This window comes from Chiloscyllium plagiosum, chromosome 7 (genome assembly GCF_004010195.1).
Source record: "Chiloscyllium plagiosum isolate BGI_BamShark_2017 chromosome 7, ASM401019v2, whole genome shotgun sequence".
NCBI classification, from domain to species: Eukaryota; Metazoa; Chordata; class Chondrichthyes; order Orectolobiformes; family Hemiscylliidae; genus Chiloscyllium; species Chiloscyllium plagiosum.
This window is the reverse complement of record NC_057716.1, coordinates 33602700-33622938: the sequence shown is the minus strand read 5'-3', so window position 1 is coordinate 33622938 and position 20239 is coordinate 33602700. Positions and strand designations below refer to the sequence as shown.

Sequence of the window (20239 nt, the reverse complement as noted above, 5' to 3'; positions counted from 1 at the left end):
ACCCTATTATTCTCACAGATAACTGAGTCTCCTGACTATTTTGTTTCTCAGTTTCCCGTTGACTATTGGGAGGTCTATAGTACAATCCCAATAACATGATCATCCCTTTCTTAATTCTCAGTTCATAGAACAATACAACACAGAACAGGCCCTTCGGCCCACGATGTTGTGCCGAACATTTGTCCTAGCTTAAGCACCCATCCATGTACCTATCCAATTGCCGCTTAAAGGTCACCAAAGATTCTGACTCTACCACTCCCACAGGCAGCGCATTCCATGCCCCCACCACTCTCTGGGTAAAGAACCCACCCCTGACATCTCCCCTATACCTTCCACCCTTCACCTTAAATTTATGTCCCCTTGTAACACTCTGTTGCACCCGGGGAAAAAGTTTCTGACTGTCTACTCTATCTATTCCTCTGATCATCTTATAAACCACTATCAAGTCACCCCTCATCCTTCGCCGTTCCAATGAGAAAAGGCCTAGCACTCTCAACCTATCCCCGTACGACCAATTCTCCATTCCAGGCAACATCCTGGTAAATCTTCTCTGCACCCTCTCCAAAGCTTCCACATCTTTCCTAAAGTGAGGCGACCAGAACTGCACACAGTACTCCAAATGTGGCCTAACCAAAGTCCTGTACAGCTGCAACATCACTTCACAACTCTTGAATTCAATCCCTCTGCTAATGAACGATAATACTCCATAGACCTTCTTACAAACTCTATCCACCTGAGTGGCAACCTTCAAAGATCTATGTACATAGACCCCAAGATCCCTCTGTTCCTCCACCTGACTAAGAACACTACCATTAACCCTGTATTCCGCATTCTTATTTGTTCTTCCAAAATGGACAACCTCACACTTGGCAGGGTTGAACTCCATCTGCCACTCCTCAGCCCAGCTCTGCATCATATCTAAGTCCCTCTGCAGCCGACAACAGCCCTCCTCACTGTCCACAACTCCACCTATCTTCGTATCATCTGACAAGACAAGAAGATCTCAAGGGGTCTTGCCACAGAGATATCAGAACGCATAGTAAACAGTATACAGTGAGGCAGCCTCAAAGACTAGAAAATAACTGTTGGGGATGGGTTGAAATTATGCAGTGGGTGACTCATTCGTAGTCGTCCAATTTAGGGAAAATAAATTGTGCCATACAAACCTTGAGTTATTGACTGTTTATTCGTGAGCTCACGGGAAGATTCAAGTCGACCTAATGGTCACAAGTCACTCCGATGAGATGCAGAGAGTTGCATGATTATATAGGTTACAATCTTTAACAATTAGCAAACTGTTAATTGCAATATAATGAGTAGGCTAGGCACTTTGCCCAGTCACTAGCTTCAGTCACGTAGTATCTGGACAGTCTTGATTAGTAGCTGATAAGCAAGAGTTAGTATATAATAGGTTCCCAGGCTGGAAAATAATTTATTTATCAGGCAATAGTACAGCTGCAAGGCAAACCACCTCACTGAGCCTGGGAAACTACGAGCTTAACAATCAGACACTAATATGAAATTCAAAATGATTTCCAGGCTTTTAATATGTGACAAAAAAGCTGCTTTAGATCTAACAAATCTCCCACAAAATTTAACATACTTTTTTAATCAACCTGTTCAGAGATGTTGCCGCACACCTCTGGAATAAGTGGGATTTGAACCTTGATCTCCTGCGTAGGAGCACTACCACTGTGCCACAAGATGGCCCTTTAGGCAGCTTGCTGTTTCTGCCCAGTTTTGAATTGCAGACCTTTCATGTGTCAGGTGAAAATACTAACCATTACACTACAGAATCCATCACCTTTCATTTATTTTACCTCAGGGTAATTGATAATGTATATTATGATTGGATTAAGATGCAAGCTAAACTATAAACTTATCTTTAAAATCAAAACAATGTTTCAGAAGTATATATTTTTTCATCAGAATTAAAAAATTTGACATTGCACAGATATTAAAAGGCCACTGAAGGGTGATTGGTAAATATTATTAACCCATTCGACAAGAGTTTTTACAAGATTAGGCATGGACTTAGAGATTGCAATCTAAATCTGCAGACTCTCATAGATTGTAGAATCACTAGCAGCAACTTTTAGATTTTCTTGTTCTCCTGTGCATGTGCAAATTTGCTGACAGTTTCATTGTCATTATCACTGCAAAATTCTGAATGATTTTTATAGGGTAACTAAGAATAAATTATTTTTACTGTCAGAAGGATCAGTAATGGAGGGGAGTAATTTAAGGTAATTGGCAAAAGAACTGAGATGAGAGGATGGGTCTTCTTATTATGAATTATATGAATTATTATGATCTGGAATGCATTGCCTGAAGAGGTGGAGAAATAGATTAAAAAGAATTGGAGAAATATTTGAAGGAAAGAATAGTATGGTCACAATGTTGAAGGGCAGAGAGGAGATGTTAAGGTGGAGTTAAGGTTAAGGTGGATAAATGTGTCAAATGGGTTGGCACGGAACTGATAGGCCAAATGGCATTTTATGGTGTAAGCGTGTGTACTTTCTAACTTGATAGAAGCTTGAGAGCAACTGTTTGAAGATAAATCCACATGAAACATCTGTAACCAGGAACCTCCAACAACCATTCCTGTTCCTCTTCTATCCACGTTTCCGTGATGGCCACAACATCTTAGTCCCAGGTACTGATCCACGCCTTAAGTTCCACCCAAATAACTTGCCTGGACGTACTCCCAGGAATTTCCTTCCTAACTACAGCCGTAATGTTATCCCTCATCAAAAATGCCACTCCCCCACATCTGTTACCACCCCCCCCCTTTCTACAGGGAAGAGGTGAACTGTGCAGAAGAAGCTCATCACATGCTGCACCCTGAAGGAACACTGGTGTATTACTAAGAAAACTTCTCCATTGAAATCTCAGCTTTTCAACTGTTCATTTGGCTATCTCCCATAGTGCCTCCTTATGTGCCTCAATATATCCATGCTTTGTGTTATAACTCTCCTATGAAGCTCCTCCAGACACTTCATTCCAGTGTGGGCACTATGTCAATGCAATCTGCTTTCGTTGCCGTTAATTTCTGCCACTGAGTGTGTTCTGGAAACAATTTGCCATTCCTCTCTGATCCTAAGAACTTTTACTTTTTTTGTCCATTGGTCAAGTGTGACCTGTTCAATGGCCTTGCATCAAATGTCTTGCCTTCTTGTTGTCAAAAAACTTCCAATGCATTAGTCAGACGTGACCATCCCTTAATCCATGCTGCACAGTCCTTATTCATTCCTGTCTCCTTAAAAGATGGTCGCTCAGAACTTTTCCTAATAATTTGCCCATCATCAAGATTAGATTGACCGACCTTCCCTTCCTCCCTTTTTAAATAATGGTACACTAAAGACAGCTCTCCATTCCAACAGAAACAGGCCTTTAGACACAGAACTGGACAACAATGGTTGGAGCCTTTACTACTTAGAGTCTCCTTTTAGGTTTCCCTTGATTTTATGTTGTCCGTATATTTTCATGTTCTCATTGTTTTCCTAATTTCCTCGCCCTTGCACTTTCTATTCTCCTCTGGTTTATGTACAGTATTAACTTCTCAGTTTCTGAGAACAGCTTTAATTTAACCTCAATCTGCTCTATTTGTTGTTTGACCTCTAGCTTCAGGAGTTCCCTATTTTTCTTGGTTGCTCTGAGCCTTCAGTATCTCGTCATCAATGCCTCCCACTGTCCTGACACTTCAATGTTCCAGTCACTCTGGCCAGTGACACCTCAGTTTGGTTAAGTTGGTCTTTCCCCACCTGTCAAACTCTTGGTCGATCTTTGTCCTTTTTCATAACGACTCCAAGTTTAACTGAGTTCTGACCTTGACAATGTACTTGCTCTTTCATCTCCCCGTTTGTTTGCTTTTGGAGTCTAATGTTGGACGCACCCAACAGTATGACAGCCCTGTTTCTGCTCTTCACTGCAAACCACATCGCCAGATTAAATGATCTATCTGGCATATCATTCCTCTTCATTGTTGTCATGTTTCTTTAATCCAGTATTGCAATCTGCTTGCTCTCTGCTGTCTGAAAACCTTGTGAATGGGAATGTCGAGATGATCTTCATGCCCTTTAGATTGCAGTCTTAATTTCTGTAGTAGCCATGGCACCTTGTTTACAGCCTTGAGTGATTGTCTGTCTGTGTGGAGTTGACAACATCCTCCCAGTGTCTGCGTGGGTTTCCTCCGGATGCTCCAGTTTCCTCCCACAGTCCAAAGATGTGCAGGTCAGGTGAATTGGCCACGCTAAATTACCCATAGTGTTCACGGATGCGTCAGTTAGGGGTAAATGTAGGGGAATAGGTTTGGGTGGGATACTTTTCAGAGGATCGGTGTGGACTTGGGCCAAAGGGCCTGTTTCCACACTGTAGGGATTCTTTGTTCTATATGTGCTTTCCATCAGACGTAGGAGCAGCAGTACACCATTCAGCCTGTCAAGTCTCTACTCCCCATTCAATGAAATCTTGGCTGATGATAATCTTCAGCTCCACTCTGTTGCCTTTTCCCCATAACCCCTGATTTCCTTACTGATTAAAAACCTGTCTGTCTCAGCCTTGAACATACCTAATGACCTAGCCTTAGCAGCCCTCTGTGGTGAAATAAATTTCACAGATTCACTATTCTCTGAGAAAAAAAATTCCTCCTCATCTCTATGTTCAATGGGCAAGCCCTTACATGGATGATTGAACTCTAGTCTGAGAGTCCCCTACAAGGGGAAACAACCTTTCCTCATCTACCAAATCAAGTCCCCAAAGAATCCTGTAGGTTCCAGCAAGATCACCTCTCACTCTTCCATATTCTAACAAGTACAGGACTCCTCACAGCCTCAGCACACCTTGTCTTTTCCAGTAGGTCCCTTACCTTCAACCCCACAGAGGCATGATGAATACATGAACACCAGTAGGCGCACAAATATGTGAATACAAGCACAATATGCAAATACGTGTGCAAAAGACCAAAACTGTCCATAAGCAGATACACACAAATGTGTGTATCTGCATACAGAAACATGTATGTGCACATACCTCAAATGTACATGCACAGGCTGGCATTGATTCAAATACTCAGAATATTTATATATGGAATAACATATCCAAGGAGTGAGTTAAAGGCTACATTGTAAATATAGGGATTTAGACAGGTTAAGGAACTGTGCAAGAATGTGAGCAATGAAATACAATGTTGAAAAATGTGAAGTTATCCATTTTGGTGGGGAAAGATAGAAATCTAGAGTGTTTCTGTAATGGTGAGAAGTTGGAAAGGGTTAATGTCCAAAGGGACCTGGATGTCCTTGTTCACCAATCCCAGAAAGTCAACATGCAGATGGAGCAAGCAATTAGGAATCCAAATGGATATTGACCTGTATCGCAAGAGGAGGTGTTAAGTCTGCCTATAGTTGTATAAAGCTTTAGTGAGACTGCAGCTGGGGTGCTGTGTACAGTTCTGTCCTTCTTATCTAAAGAGGGATATACTTGCCATAGAGGGAATGCAGCTGATTCCTGGGTTGGTGGGACTGACCTCTGAGGAGAGATTGAGGAGACAGGGTATTCCTGACAGTTTAGAAGAATGAGAGGGGATTTTGATTAAACATGCACAATTCTTACAGGATGGATAGGGTAGAAGCAGGAAGAATGTTTCTCCTGTCTGGGGATGGGTTCAAGAACCAAAGGAACAAAATAAGATTTGAATAATTTAAGACTGAGACAAAGGGGAATTTTCTTCACTCAGAGGGTGGTGAAAGTTTAGAATTCTCCATCTCAGAGGCTGTGGGGACTCAGTCCTTGAGACTTGAGAAAGTTAGCAATCTGTGTTTTTCCCTTATTATAGGGCAATATAAATGATCAATTGCTTCCCAGAGATTAAAGATATCTGGAGTAAAGGCATGGGATGGGGAAATGAAGGTAGAAGATTATCCCATGATTTCTTTGAATGGGCTAGAGGAACTAAATGCCTTCTCATCTCTCAATTTCCTATGTTCTCCCACATGTAGCTCCATTATCCCTTTCCCTAGTGAAATCCACATATGTATGGATGACAACAGATCTTTTACCCTCACTAAACCACCCCCTCAATTGTGCCCACATTAAAAAGTTGTCTCGACTGCTACGTTATAGTGGGTGTTTGCAGGATGCCAGTTGGCGTGAGGTTTGGGAGATTACTCAGCTGCTGGGATTGGAGGGTCTGAGTTATAAGAAGCAGCTGGATAGGTTGGGACCTTTTTCACTGCAGCATAGGGGGTTGAGGGGTGACCTTATAGAGGTCAGTAAAGTCATGAGGGTTGTAAATAAGGTGAATAGCTAAGGTCTTTTCCCTGGGGTAGGGGAGTTCAAAACTAGGGGGCATATTTTTAAGGTATTCTGAGGGCAACTTTTCACAGAGGGTGGTTCATATGTGGTATCAACTGCCAGAGGAAGTGGTAGATGCAGGTACAGTTAGAACATTTAAAAGACATTTGGACAGGTACATGAATAGGAAGAGTTTATGGGTCAAACTCAGGCAAGTTTCGGAACCTTGGTAAACATGGACGAGTTGGATCGAAGGGTCTATTTTCGTGCTGTATGATTCTAGGATGGGTAAGTAGGCAGAGTAGAGGCAGGATTGAGGGTGGTGGTGCTGACTGACAGCTCGGTTTTAGCAGGTCACTTGGTTTAAGGCCTCTGGTCCCTTTCCTCTCCTGTTTCAGCGTCCTGGTTACCCATGACGACACTGTGAAGATCTCTGACTTTGGCACCTCCAAGGAGCTGAGCGACAAAAGCACCAAGATGTCCTTCGCTGGCACTGTGGCCTGGATGGCACCTGAAGTGATTCGCAATGAGCCTGTGTCTGAAAAAGTGGACATTTGGTGAGTGAGTGAAGTGTGTGGGGGGATTTTAGGCTGGCAACTAAGGGTGGTCTGGTAGCACAGTGCCTTAGAGTACCAGGGACCGGGTTCAATTCCAGCCTTGGATGATTGTGTGGAGCTTGCATGTTCTCCCTGTGTCTGTGAGGATTTCTGCTGGCTGCTCCAGTTTCCTCCCACAGTCAAAAGATGTACAGGACAGGTGGATTGGCCATGTTAAATTGCCCCGTAATGTCCAGGGATGTGCAGGTAAGGCGGATTAGCCATGGGAAATGTGGGGTTATGGAGATAAGATGGAGGGCAGAGTCTGTGTGGGATGTTCTTTGGAGGGTCAGTGCAGACTTGACAGACTGAATGGCCTCTATCTACTGTGTAGAGATTCTGTGATTCTATCCTATAACCTGATACGGCGAATGGGGAGTTAAGTTGTGAAAACTAGCTCCCATCTGATGACCAAATACAAAAAGAAAGTTAGCAATTTGTGTTTGTTCCCCTATTATGGGGCAATATAAAATATTAAAGTTGGATGTAGCTGGTAAGGCAATTTGTCCATTCCTATCTGCCCCTCGAACATGGAATTATCAGGAATACAGATAATGTTCTGAGGACCAGGTTCAGATCTCATCATGGAATTTGAATTTAATAAAAAGAAATTTGAAATTAAATATCTGGCTGATACATGACTCCAGACCCACAGCAATATGGTAGACTCTTAACTGGCTTAGGAAGAATTTATGGGTCAAACTCAGGCAAGTTTTGGAACCTTGGTAAACATGGACGAGTTGGATCGAAGGGTCTATTTTCGTGCTGTATGATTCTAGGATGGGTAAGTAGGCCAAGTTAGTGAACAAGATGGATTTTGACATCCAACCACAATTTCTGAGATTGGCATATAATTTCAGACAATTTTTTTTAAGTAGGTGCCCTGTTAGGATTTGAAACAGTATCCCTACAGCATTAGCCTGGACCTCTGGAATACTGTTAGAAGTCATATGACACCAGGTTATAATCCAACAGGTTTATTTGAAATCACAAGCTTTCATAGTGCTGCCCCTTCATCGGATGAAGTGAAGTGATCCCAGTCCAACCCAGCACCTCCACACTCTGGAATACTAGTCCAGTGATAGTGCCACCATACGACCACCTCCCCAGTTCTATCCATGTGTACAAATGGGAGGACGTGGAATTCATTTCCCCAGTTAATTAATTGTAGCAGAAAGTAAATATGTCAATGTCCAAGATGATTTGGATCAGGGGATGTAGCAATGTGAGCAGGCGATGACTGACTGTCATATCAGTGTTACCTCCTCGAAATCTATGCAGATCTTAGTGTTAGAGTGTCACGTGTTCCGCTGCTTGTGTCCCCTGTCTGGCGCAGGTCGTTTGGGGTAGTGTTGTGGGAACTTCTGACTGGAGAGGTGCCCTACAAGGACGTCGATTCTTCTGCTATCATCTGGGGAGTGGGCAGTAATAGCCTGCACCTACCTGTCCCATCCACCTGTCCCGATGGCTTCAAGATCCTCATGAAGCAAACCTGGTGAGTGATTTTCCCCCTCTTCCCCCACCCCCACCCTATCCCTGAGGCTGAGCGTCAACGTTTGCATACAAGGAGTCAACCAAGAGAATAGCAACCCTGTTCTGGTGCCATTCCTCGAGAGAGTGTTTGGGTAAAAGGGAAGGGGCGAAGGAGGAGAGGGAAAGAGAGAAAGAGGGTTGAAGAGAACAAGAGAGAAATAAGGAAAGAAAGAGCTGGGTGAGGATGAGAGAGTGCACCCAGGCTGGAGGAGTGGGAAGAGAGAGAAAATGAGCTTGCCAAGGATGGGGATTGGTGTGGGGTGGGGGAGGGGAGGAGAGGGGTGGGGGGAAGAGAAACTGAGATGGAGAAGGGGAGAGAGAAAGATTGGGGGGAGGAAAGAGAGGGGGGGAGCCATGATGTGGTGGGGAAGGAGTTTGTGTGTGTGTGTGTGTGAGACAGAGAGAGAGAGAAAGCGCCAGAATTCTAGGTGGAGAGAGAGGGTGAGGGAGGAAAAGAAAGAGAAAATAAACTTGCTCAAGTTGGAGAGAAAGAGAGTGCTCAGGATAGAGGGAGAGACAGAGCGCGCTATGGGTTACACTAAGAAGGGGACATGAGAGAAAGAGAACACCACAGCAGAGTAAGAGCTGTTTCTCAGTTCCTGGGTTTTGACAGGGCTCCAGATCGTACAATATGGGCTGGAGTTGATGGAGACTGGTAGAATAGCCCATCTGTAACTGAGTGGCATGGGGAGAATACAGGAGCTTCAGGAACTTCACTGGGGGAGGACAGAATATTGTGTGAGGCAGTCTCCTCCTACGCAGAGCTGGGCTGGACTCCTATGCAACGCAGAGTATGGGTGAACTGAGATTAGGGGGGCATTGATACAATTCTAATGGTGCCCAGTGGACCTGCCCCAGATTCTCCTGGGGATTACATGCTGCCTGCTATTGCTGTTTGAACAGAGCTAAGCTGTACTCTCACTGCAGTCGAGATTGTAGGGAGGATGGGTACTTGGAGCTGACTGGCACACTGCTGTGTCATTGTATATCATTACCCTACAGTGACTACATGTAGCAGTACAGTACAGTAATAATCCAGAACAATGTGCCTTTCTCTCTCTCATTTTCTCTCCCATGCTGCACTGTTTCTGTTCCTTCTGTTGTCTGTGTTTTTCTGTCTCTTTATCTTTCTATCTCTCTCCTTCTCTGGTCTGATTCTCCAGTACAGTGCATTGTCAGTTTGCTGATGTTGTTTGAAGCTGTTCCTCTGCTCTCCTGTAAAGTTCCCTGAGCACTATTCCCAGGGGAGCAGTGAGTTCTCTTTGTTGATTTGACCAGTATTTGTCGCTCAAGCGACACCATTCAAAGCATTCCTGCCAGTCACTCTTTGCAGGGATGCCCTGATGAAGAGCTCATGCTCGAAATGTTGACTCTCCTACTCCTTGGATGCTGCTGGATCGGCTGTGCTTTTCCAGTGCCACACTTTTCGACTCAGTCACTCTTTGCACACTGGCTATCATGGTTCCCTGTGTAACAGCCAGTATCCTCTCATAGTCAGCTGTAAATACTCTGAGACTTCCGAATGCTGTCAGAAGTGGTTTCAAATATTTCATGCTTTCCTTTCTACCCTCTTCTTCCCACCCCGCCTTCTCTGTTCCACATCCTCTCCCTCTATCCTTCTCTCCTGTGTCTCAGTTCTACTCTTTTCTGCTTTTATCCTTTTGTGACTTTTTGTGTCACTGTCTATCTCTCTCCTTCTATCTCCACCTCTTGCTCTTTGTCTACCTATCTTTGTCTCTCTCCTTTTATGTGTCTATCCCTCCTCCTTGTTTGTCTCCATTCTCGACTGGCCCCTCCCCACCCCGATCCCAGCTCTATCCTTCTCTCTCTTTCCATTCTACTCTCTCTGCCTTGGACATTACTGACTCCCCCCCCTATCCTCCCTGCCTCCTTCATTGAACTGTATGGGCCTGCTCTCACCTGCTATGTTCTGATACAGCACTATCACTTTGATGTCACCCACACCCCAGGGACTGAACGATCCTCAAACCCTCACTCCACGTTCTAGTCTATTTCTCAGCTACAAACTGCCCCTGCCCCATCACTCAGGATGCCTAGCTCTGGCTGACCAGTGCCCCACAGCCCTTTAGAGTCATAGCGATGTACAGCATGGAAGCAGACCCTTCGGTCCAACCCGTCCATGCCGACCAAATGTCCCAACCCAATCTAGTCCAACCTGCCTGCACCCGGCCCATATCCCTCCAAACCCTTCTTATTCATATATCCATCCTCTTAAATGTTGCAATTGTACCAGCTTCCACCACATCCTTTGGCAGCTCATTCCATACACATACCACCCTCTGCATGAAAAAGTTGCCTCTTAGGTCTCTTTTATATCTTTCCCCTCTCACTCTAAACCTATGCCCTCTAGTTCTGGACTCCCCGACACCAGCGAAAAGACTTTGCCTATTTATCCTATCTATGCCCTTCATAATTTTGTAAACCTCTATAAGGTCACCCCTCAGCCTCCGACGCTCCAGGGAAAACAGCCCCAGCCTGTTCAGCCTCTCCCAGACCTCCATGAGCAGGAACTTCCTCCAAAACAATACTGAGATGGACAAGACCATTATCTACAGTCACTACCACAATCGCTGTGCCTCTGTATCCATCCCTCCCCTTGGTCATTTTATGCATGCTGGGTTCACATGTCTCTGTGAGATGTAATTCAGATTGTCCTTGTAAAACATTCCCATTCTCTTGATGTTCCTTTGCTGCTGAAACGCCTGCATCAAAAGCTTTAGTTCCAGGAGTCAAGACTATTCCAAGAACCCACCAGACCACTCTCCAATCATCCACCCTGCTTCAATCCTAACTTGCACCCGCTCTCACTCATCAGACCCTGGTCTACATTAGCTCTGGAGTCTGGCTTCAATATTCTCCTCTTTCATTTCCAATGTCTCAATCAACTTTGCCCTTGCCAATCTCTGTAACCTAGCTCTCAAGGCTCCAACTGACCTACAGTACCTCTCTGATTTACTTTGCTTCCTGGGCCTGAAACTCTGAAATTCCCTCTTGAAATCTTGCCACACCTCATTCCTTCCTCATTAAAACATACATCTTTGATCAAGTTTTTTTCATTTCCTATCCTAGGCGTGCATTTTAGGGCTTAGTTCCTGGTATTTTGAGGAGCCCTGCAATGTTTGCTGCTCTTTTTTCTAAATGCAAGTGTTGTGTCTCTGTTTTTCTCACCAACTGATTTTTAATTTGTCTGAAGATAAAATTAGTAAATCACATCTTTGTTATTGTTTGTTCCCATTAATGTTCCCATTTAGGGCGGCACGGTGGCACAGTGGTTAGCACTGCTGCCTCACAGCACCAGAGACCTGGGTTCAATTCCCGACTCAGGCGACTGACTGTGTGGAGTTTGCACATTCTCCCCGTGTCTGCGTGGGTTTCCTCCGGGTGCTCCGGTTTCCTCCCACAGTCCAAAGATGTGCAGGTCAGGTGAATTGGCCATGCTAAATTGCCCGTAGTGTTAGGTAAGGGGTAAATGTAGGGGTATGCGTGGGTTGCGCTTCGGCGGGGCGGTGTGGACTTGTTGGGCCGAAGGGCCTGTTTCCACACTGTAAGTAATCTAATCTAATCTAATCTAATCCAATCTAATGTCAAAATTATCCCGACAGTCTTGCTGTATCTCCCTCCCTTCCAGTTTCTGTCTGTCTGCATTATTCTCTTTTTCTGTCTCTGTCCTCTTGAATCAATCACTCTTCTTTTCCCCGTTCTTGAGTTTGTCTCACTATGACTTTAACCCCCACCCCCCGTATCTCTCTCTGTCACTTACTCTTTATTTCCTGACACATCCCAGTTTGTGTCTCTCCCTCGCTGTCACTCTATTTCTCTATCTCACTCTCTGTCTGTCTCACTATCCATTTCCCTCCCTCTATGCTTTCGATCTCTCACTGTGTCCCTCCTTCCCTCCCTCTTTCTCTGTCTCACTCTCCATGTCTTTCCCTCCTTGTACACTGTCTGCCTCTTCTTCCCTGTACACACACGCACTTTTTCTGTCTGTCTCTCTCTCTCTGTCTCACCCACTGTCTCCCTCCCTTCCCTGAACACACTTTCTCTTTCCATCTGTGTACCTGTCTCTCTTACTCTCTCCATCACCCCCCTGCATTTCTGTACACTCATGTACTCTCCCTGTGAGTCTCTATTCCTCAATATCTGAGTAAGGGGGTGGGTATGCACGTTATAAAAGACTTTAGCAGGCAGATCTTGTTTTGAGTGATTCAGAACCTTTGGGAAATGCAGTCCATGTACAGAAGACAAAGACAGAGGATGGCAAGCTCGCGAGTGAAGTTATACAGTTGATAAAGGAGCTGCTCTGTACTTTCAGGCACTGTAAACCTCGCAACCGACCATCCTTCCGGCAGATCCTCCTTCACTTGGACATTGCATCCGCTGATGTGCTGGGCACCCCCCAGGAAACCTATTTTAAATCTCAGGTAAGTGAGCAGGAAGACAGTCAGCGAGAAAGAGACCTGCCCCCCCTCATGCTTGGATATTCGTGGGGACATTATCCCCATATCCCAACCAGTCTTAGAGATCCAGTCATAGAGTCATAGAGACATACAGCATGGAAACAGACCCTTCAGTCCAACTAGTCCATTCCAACCAGGTATCCCAACCCAATCGAGTACCACCTGCTAGCAACGGCCCATACTTCTCCAAACCCTTCCTATTCATATACCCATCCAAATGCCTTTTATATGTTGCAATTGTAGTAGCCTCCACCACTTCCTCTGACAGCACATTTCATACACATACCACCCTCTGCGTGAAAAAGCTGCCCCTTAGGTCACTTTTAGATCTTTCCCCTCTCACCCTAAACCTATGCCCTCTAGTTCTGGATTCCCCCACCCCAGGGAAAAGACTTTGTCTATTTACCCTATACATGCCCCTCATGATTTTATAACCCTCTGTAAGGTCACCCTCAGCCTCCAATGCTCCAGGGAAGACAACCCCAGCCTATTTAACCTCTCCCCATAGCTCAAATCCTTCAACCTTGGCAACATCCTCATAAATCTTTTCTGAACCCTTTCACAACATCTTTCCAATAGGAAGGAGACCAGAATTACACGCAATATTCCAACAGTGGCCTAAACAATGTGCTGTACAGCCGCAACATGACCTCCCAACTCCTGTACTCAATACTCTGACCGATAAAGGAAAGCATACCAAACACCTCCTTCACTGTCCTATCTACCTGCGACTCCACTTTCAAGGAGCTATGAACCTGCACTCCAAAGTCTCTTTGTTCAGCAACACTCCCTAGGACCTCAACATTAAGTGTATAAGTCATGCTAAGATTTGCTTTCCCAAAATGCAGCACCTCATATTTATCTTATTGGGAAAAATGGACACACAAGTGGGAACATCAGAGAGCAGATGTGGCTGTGCTGCATTCCGTAGTCAAAAGAGCATGCTCCCAGCTTCCCAACCTGGTGACCAGAATGAGGTTTTGTCAAGCTGCCCTAGAGCTGGTCTCCTAGCAATGAGGGAACATCTCATGTAGAAGAGGAAACCAGCAAGGGAAATAGGGTAAGGGCAACTGTTGTAAACGTTGGAAATCAAACTTCTTTTTTTTGCAGCCCCCAAGCTGGTTGGGACATGGGTTTGTTTGCCCTTCAGAGTCAAAGGTGACAATGACATGAAGAAAGTGTCATTCAGTCAAGGTGCAAGTGCAAGGTGTAAATCTTATCATGTACCATGACACTTGCCCCTTCGGTCCCAGGGTGTGGGGATGGATATTTGCCAGGGCTCCTGATTGGAGTGCCTTCCGAGTGACCCTTGCCCTATGGGCGGCAAGGATTCATTCCTGTTCATTTGCGATGCTTATCCAGTTGAATACCCCACCACCAATTCTAGACCTCAAATCGCATGTGAAGAGTGGCCACCTTGGCTCTGGTAGCACAGACCGGAGTCTAATATTGTGTCTCAGTGTGAGTCCTTTGTACACAGTTGCACTTGTAAATAAAGGGCACATTTGATTTGCAGGCTGAATGGAGGGAAGAAGTGAAGAAGCACTTTGAAAAGATAAAGAGTGAAGGGACATGCATTCATCGGTTAGATGAAGAATTAATCAGACGGAGGAGAGAGGAGCTAAGGTATGTGCTCTGCCTGACTCATAATGCAGTATATCCCTTGTAACTTTAATCCCAGGATTGAGAGTGTTAATTCCAGTCAGTCACCACATAATCCATTCAGGATTAGAGTGGTGCTGGAAAAGCACAGCAGGTCAGGCAGCATCCGAGCAGCAGGAAGATTGACGTTTTGGGCAAAAGCCCTTCATCAGGAATTCCATCAGAAGACACACAGAAGAAAGTGGTGTGCTTTATTTTTTATATTTCATGGATGGATTATTGTTTGACATTTCCAGGTTGGGAAAAGGGAATTGCATGACTGGAAAGCAAAGGGTGGGGATGAGGGTGAGTAACGATAGTGGCAATTGAGTCGGCAAACTTCATTCAAAGAGCTGCCCCCTTGATACATCTGTGCATGCACGTTGTGAGGGGCAGTAGAAGAACTGGAGATTCTAAGTGATGGGAAACTTAGATGTTTGTTTGTCTGCCAATGTTACAATTTTAACCCTCGTTGCTCAGAGAGGTTTCACAGTAATGTTAGAAACTCAGCGTTAAGAAACTCAGCGTTAAGGCTCCTGTGTGGCTCTTGACCTCTGAGCTTGTGGGAGTGGATTTGGTCAATCCAGGGGAAGCAACGGGACATTGTATCTGATGCAGTCATTTTGTCAGACAGCGGAGGACGCTGTTCAGTCCCAGTACCTGTGTCTTTTGTTCCAGGCATGCCTTAGACATCAGAGAACACTACGAGAAGAAGCTGGAACGAGCAAACAATCTCTACATGGAACTGAGTGCGATCATGTTACAACTGGAGATCAGGGAGAAGGAACTCATACAGTATGTACAAAAGCCACTGTTGCAATCTGAACTAGTGTAAGACTGAGTGAAAACTGCTTCTGAAATGAGAGGGGGTAGGTCCTTGTTCTGGTTCAGTGCCCGGTTTGATACAACTGAGTGTCCTGCAAAGTCACTATGAGTGCAGTTGAGATTTAATGGTAATAAAATAATATCCGGATACTGCGGATGCTGGAGATCAAAATAAAAACAGAAAGTGCTTAAGGAATTCAGGAAGTCTGGCAGCATCTGTGCAGAGAGAGTTAATGTTTCGAGTCCAGTAGGCCTCCTTCAGAAATTAAATGAGTCCTGAGGATTAGTTTGCAAATGGAGGGGACATTTATCATTTTTCCTCTGCTCCTGGAGCTGAACAGTCCAGGTAGGCACAGCAAGCTTCCTTCTGCAATGTACATTAACAAGTCAGCAAGGATTTTACACCCAAAAGCTTTGTGGCCTCTCTTGCTGACAGTAGATTTTTTTTTATTTGCCGACTTTGCTTTTGAACTCAATTGAAATTTTCAGGCTGCCACAATGGAATTTGTACTTAGATTTTCTGGAATATTAGTTCAGAAACATGAACCCACCATAAGCTGCTGCCCACACCGTAATCTGCTCCAGATGCATTCAACTGATTGTCCCTGAGCTAGGTGGATATTGTTTTAAAGGGCAAGAGAGAGGGCCAGGTGCTAATAGCATTCACCTGGAAGCTGACTGACTACTTGTCTGCAGAGTGTGAAAACAAGAGAGAGGAGGGTGCCCAGGACAAATCTCTAGGTGGTACGCATGGAGACAGTCCTCCAAAGGTGGAATTTGAGGAGGTAAAATTGCTAGAGGTACTCAGAGTATAATCGGATAGGTAGTGAATGCAGTCAGAAAGCAGCACTTTCCTTCATGTTGAACATGTCAACAGTCTCATATTCAAATGATGTGTGCATATATTAATTTCCTTACATAGCTTCAAACCTTTCTGTCTGTAAACCCCTCCCACCCCTTCAATCTATTTACATTTATCTCTCATTTCTGCAGCATCGATATTACAATAACAGGCAGGGATATCATTCACTACTAGTTATAATTAAGCTCAACTGTAAGTGGGACCTGACTAGACCCATCCTCTATTAAATTCTATGTTTTATTTTGGTTGTGGCATTGTCCCTCAGTATTCCCACCACCTCTCCTTTTCTTCTTTTTTGATCATTCCTGATTTGGTTATATTACTTGTCTGATTGATTGTCAATGCATCCTACCCTCCTTTGACTTCTGTCCAAATCCTGATCCGTGCAGGATGAAAAACTTTGACTAAATGTACCATTCTTTTTCAGCAATATTCAGAATACTTTTTTTCCGTTCTTGAAACAGGGGTGTCATTGGCAAGGCCAGTACTTATTGTGAACCCCTATTGGCCTGTGAGAAGGGAGGTTACTGTGGGTCTACCTGTTTCTGTAGAAACCTGTTCTACAGAATTATGTGGCATAGCAGACCTTCCCATCATGACCACAACCTGCTGCAATTTTCTCTGCCTGTGCAGACCTTGAATGTGGTGGATCACCCATTTCTTGGTCCCCAGGCGACCCAGGTTGCAAGATCCAGACCATTGTGTCACTTCTAAGTCTGGACCAGTCCTCACCCTCTTGACCATTTCATCAAGGATCATGAGAACCCCAGCTGTGAGGCAATGCATTTTGGGCAGGAAGAAGAGAAGTGCTGAATATTATTTAAATGGAGATAGACTGCAGAAAGCTTTGGAACAGACGGATTTGGGAATCCTTGTGCTTGAATCACAAAAAGATAGTGGTCCAGGTTCAGTGGATAATAAGGAAGGCAACTGGAATGTTGGCCTTTATTTCAAAGAGAATAGAGTCTAAAAGTAGGGAAGTTTTGCCAAAATGATACAAAGAACTAATCAGACAACAGCTGCCTTATCTAAGGAAAGATATACTGGCATTGGAGCAGTCCAGAGAAATGTTCTCTTATCATGACAGGTTGAGTAAATTGAACTCATTAGAATATAGATGAATGAAAGATGACCTTATTGAAAAATACAAGATTCTTAAGAGGATTTGACAGAGTAGATGCAAAAAAGTTGCTTCCTCTTGTGGGAGAGTTGAGGACCAGAGGGCATCATCTCAGAATAAAGAATCATAGGTTTAAGATACAAAGGATCTTTTCCCTTTGGAGGTTGTGGAATTCTTTACCATAGAGAGCTGTTGAGGCTGGGTCATTGAGTAAATTGAAAGCCGAGATAGAAAGATTTTTAATCAGTAAGGAATGTGGCGTATGTGGATTTCACCAGTTTCCTCATTTCCCCTCCCCCCACCTTGTCTCAGTCAAATCCATCGAACTCAGCACCGCCTTCCTAACCTGCAATCTTCTTCCTGACCTCTCCGCCCCCACCCCAGTCTGACCTATCACCCTCACCTTGACCTCTTTCCACCTATCGCATTTCCGACGCCTCTCCCCCAAGTCCCTCCTCCCTACTTTTATCTTAGCCTGCTGGACAAACTTTCCTCATTCCTGAAGAAGGGCTTATGCTCGAAACGTTGATTCTCCTGTTCCCTGGATGCTGCCTGACCTGCTGCGCTTTTCCAGCAACACATTTTCAGCAGTATATGGATTTCAGTAAGGCGTTTGATAATGTTCCCCACAGTAGGCTATTGCTCAAAATGCAGATATGTGGGATTGAGGGTGATTTGGCCGTTTGGATCAGAAGTTGGCTAGCTGAAAGACAGAGGGTGGTGGTTGATGGGAAATGTTCATCCCGGAGTTCAATTACCGCAAAGATCTGTTTTGGGGCCACTGCTGTTTGTCACTTTTATAAATGAACTGAATGAGAGTGTAGAAGGATAGGTTAGTAAATTTGCAGATGACACAAAGGTTGGTGGAGTTGTGGATAATGCCGAAGGATGTTGCAGGTTACAGAGGGACATAGATAAGCTACAGAGCTGGGCTGAGAGGTGGCAAATGAAGTATAATGCGGAAAAGTGTGAGGTGATTCACTTTGGAAGGAACAACAGGAATAAAGAGTACTTGGCTAATGGTAACATTCTTGGTAGTGTAGATGAGCAGAGAGATCTCTGTGTCCATGTACATAGATCCCTGAAAGTTGCCACCCAGGTTGATAGGATTGATATGAAGGCATATGGTGTGTTAGCTTTCATTAGTAGAGGGATTGAGTTTCGGAGCCAATTAGGTCATGTTGCAGCTGTACAAAAATCTCGTACAGCTGCACTTGGAGTATTGTGTACAGTTCTAGTCACTGCATTATAGGAAGGATGTGGAAACCTTGGAGAGGATTCAGAGGAGATTTACTAGGATGTTGCCTGGTATGGAGGGAAGGTCTTTTTGATCAGAAAGGCTGAGGTACTTGAGGCTGTTTTCAGTAGATGGAAGAAGGTTGAGAGGTGACTTAATTGAGACAAAAAAGATAATCAGAGGGTTTGATAGGGTGGATAGTGAGAGCCTTTTTCCATGGATAATGATGGCTAGCAGGAGGGAACATAGCTTTAAATTGAGGGATGATAGATGTCAGAGGTAGTTTCTTTACTCAGTAGTAAGGGCGTGGAACACCCTGCCTGCAACAGTAGTAAACTCGCCAACTTTAAGGGCATTTAGATGGTCATTGGATAAACATATGGATGAAAGTGGAATAGTGGCGGCTACATGTGCTTCAGATTGGTTCCACAGGTTGGCGAAACATCGAGTACTGTTCTGTGCTATAATGTTCTGTGTTCTTTGAATCCTCAGGGTTATGAGGAAAAGGCAGGCAAGTGCAGTTAAGGATTATCAAACCAACCACTGATTTCATTGAATGGCAGAGATTTTTGGATGGATTGAACATCCTACTTCAGCTCCAATATTTTATGACTAGGCCAGGCCAGAAGGATGCTGCTGTTAATTGTCTGGTCTCCACTGCTGCTGGAGCTACCTCCCCTTCCCCATCCCTTGAACCCAGCACCAAGCTCCTTCACCGACAGAGCACAGGTCTTTACCCACCAACACTGAGCGTGGCCTTGTACTCTTTCCTGAGGCCTGAGAAGTTTTTGTGGTGTTGCAGGCGTGAACAAGCTGTGGAGAAGAAATACCCTGGGTCATACAAGCGACACCTGGTCAGGCCAATCATTCGCACCAATGCCGTCGAGAAACTGATCAAAAAGAAAGCCTCAAGCCATAAACCTGGAGCCCAGGGCAAGCGGTAAGTATTGGATCACAATCGGAACTGGTAGGAGACGTAGCAACCGTCAGTGCAGTCAGAAAATGGGGAAGTGGTGTAATCTACTAGATTGAGCACTCAGAGATAAGAAAGTGGGATAAGGCTGGAAAACTCTCTCGTTGGCTGCAATGAAAATGATTAGATTAGATTACATTACAGTGTGAAACAGGCCCTTCGGCCCAACAAGTCCACACCGCCCCGCCGAAGCGAAACCCACCCATACCCCTACATTTGCCCCTTACCTAACACTATGGGCAATTTAGCATGGCCAATTCACCTGACCTGCACATCTTTGGACTGTGGGAGGAAACCGGAGCACCCGGAGGAAACCCACGCAGACACGGGGAGAATGTGCAAACTCCACACAGTCAGTCGCCTGAGGCGGGAATTGAACCCAGGTCTCAGGTGCTGTGAGGCAGCAGTGCTAACCACTGTGCCACCCACAAATGATGGAAGGGATGGCCTTTAGCCACACATTAAACCTTGCCACTTTTTGTGTGTGAACGGACAACGTGGTTGCAGGACTGTACCCTCTGCTCCTAATCATCACCACTGAGAAAAGGAGGGCTTGTTAGTTATCAACAGGAGAGCAGACCATAATATGGGAGTCCATTACAAGCTCTCCCCGCCCCCTCCTCTTGCCCTGCCCCCTCCTCTTGCCCTGCCCCCTCCTCTTGCCCTGCCCCCGCCCTCTCCCC

At 44.9% G+C, this 20239-nt stretch overlaps 1 protein-coding gene across 7 annotated transcripts in view; it reads left to right on the top strand.

The window, feature by feature from the left end:
- si:ch211-45c16.2 (mitogen-activated protein kinase kinase kinase 13) overlaps positions 1 to 20239 on the top strand; it is a 133843-nt gene that overhangs the window by 94980 nt on the left and 18624 nt on the right. For all 7 annotated transcript variants that reach the window (XM_043693384.1, XM_043693386.1, XM_043693388.1 and 4 more), the window contains 6 exons: positions 6690 to 6848; positions 8224 to 8382; positions 12754 to 12862; positions 14415 to 14524; positions 15218 to 15334; positions 19386 to 19523. In XM_043693384.1, the coding sequence (XP_043549319.1) occupies positions 6690 to 6848; positions 8224 to 8382; positions 12754 to 12862; positions 14415 to 14524; positions 15218 to 15334; positions 19386 to 19523 (792 nt within the window). The remainder of the gene's footprint in view (positions 1 to 6689; positions 6849 to 8223; positions 8383 to 12753; positions 12863 to 14414; positions 14525 to 15217; positions 15335 to 19385; positions 19524 to 20239) is intronic.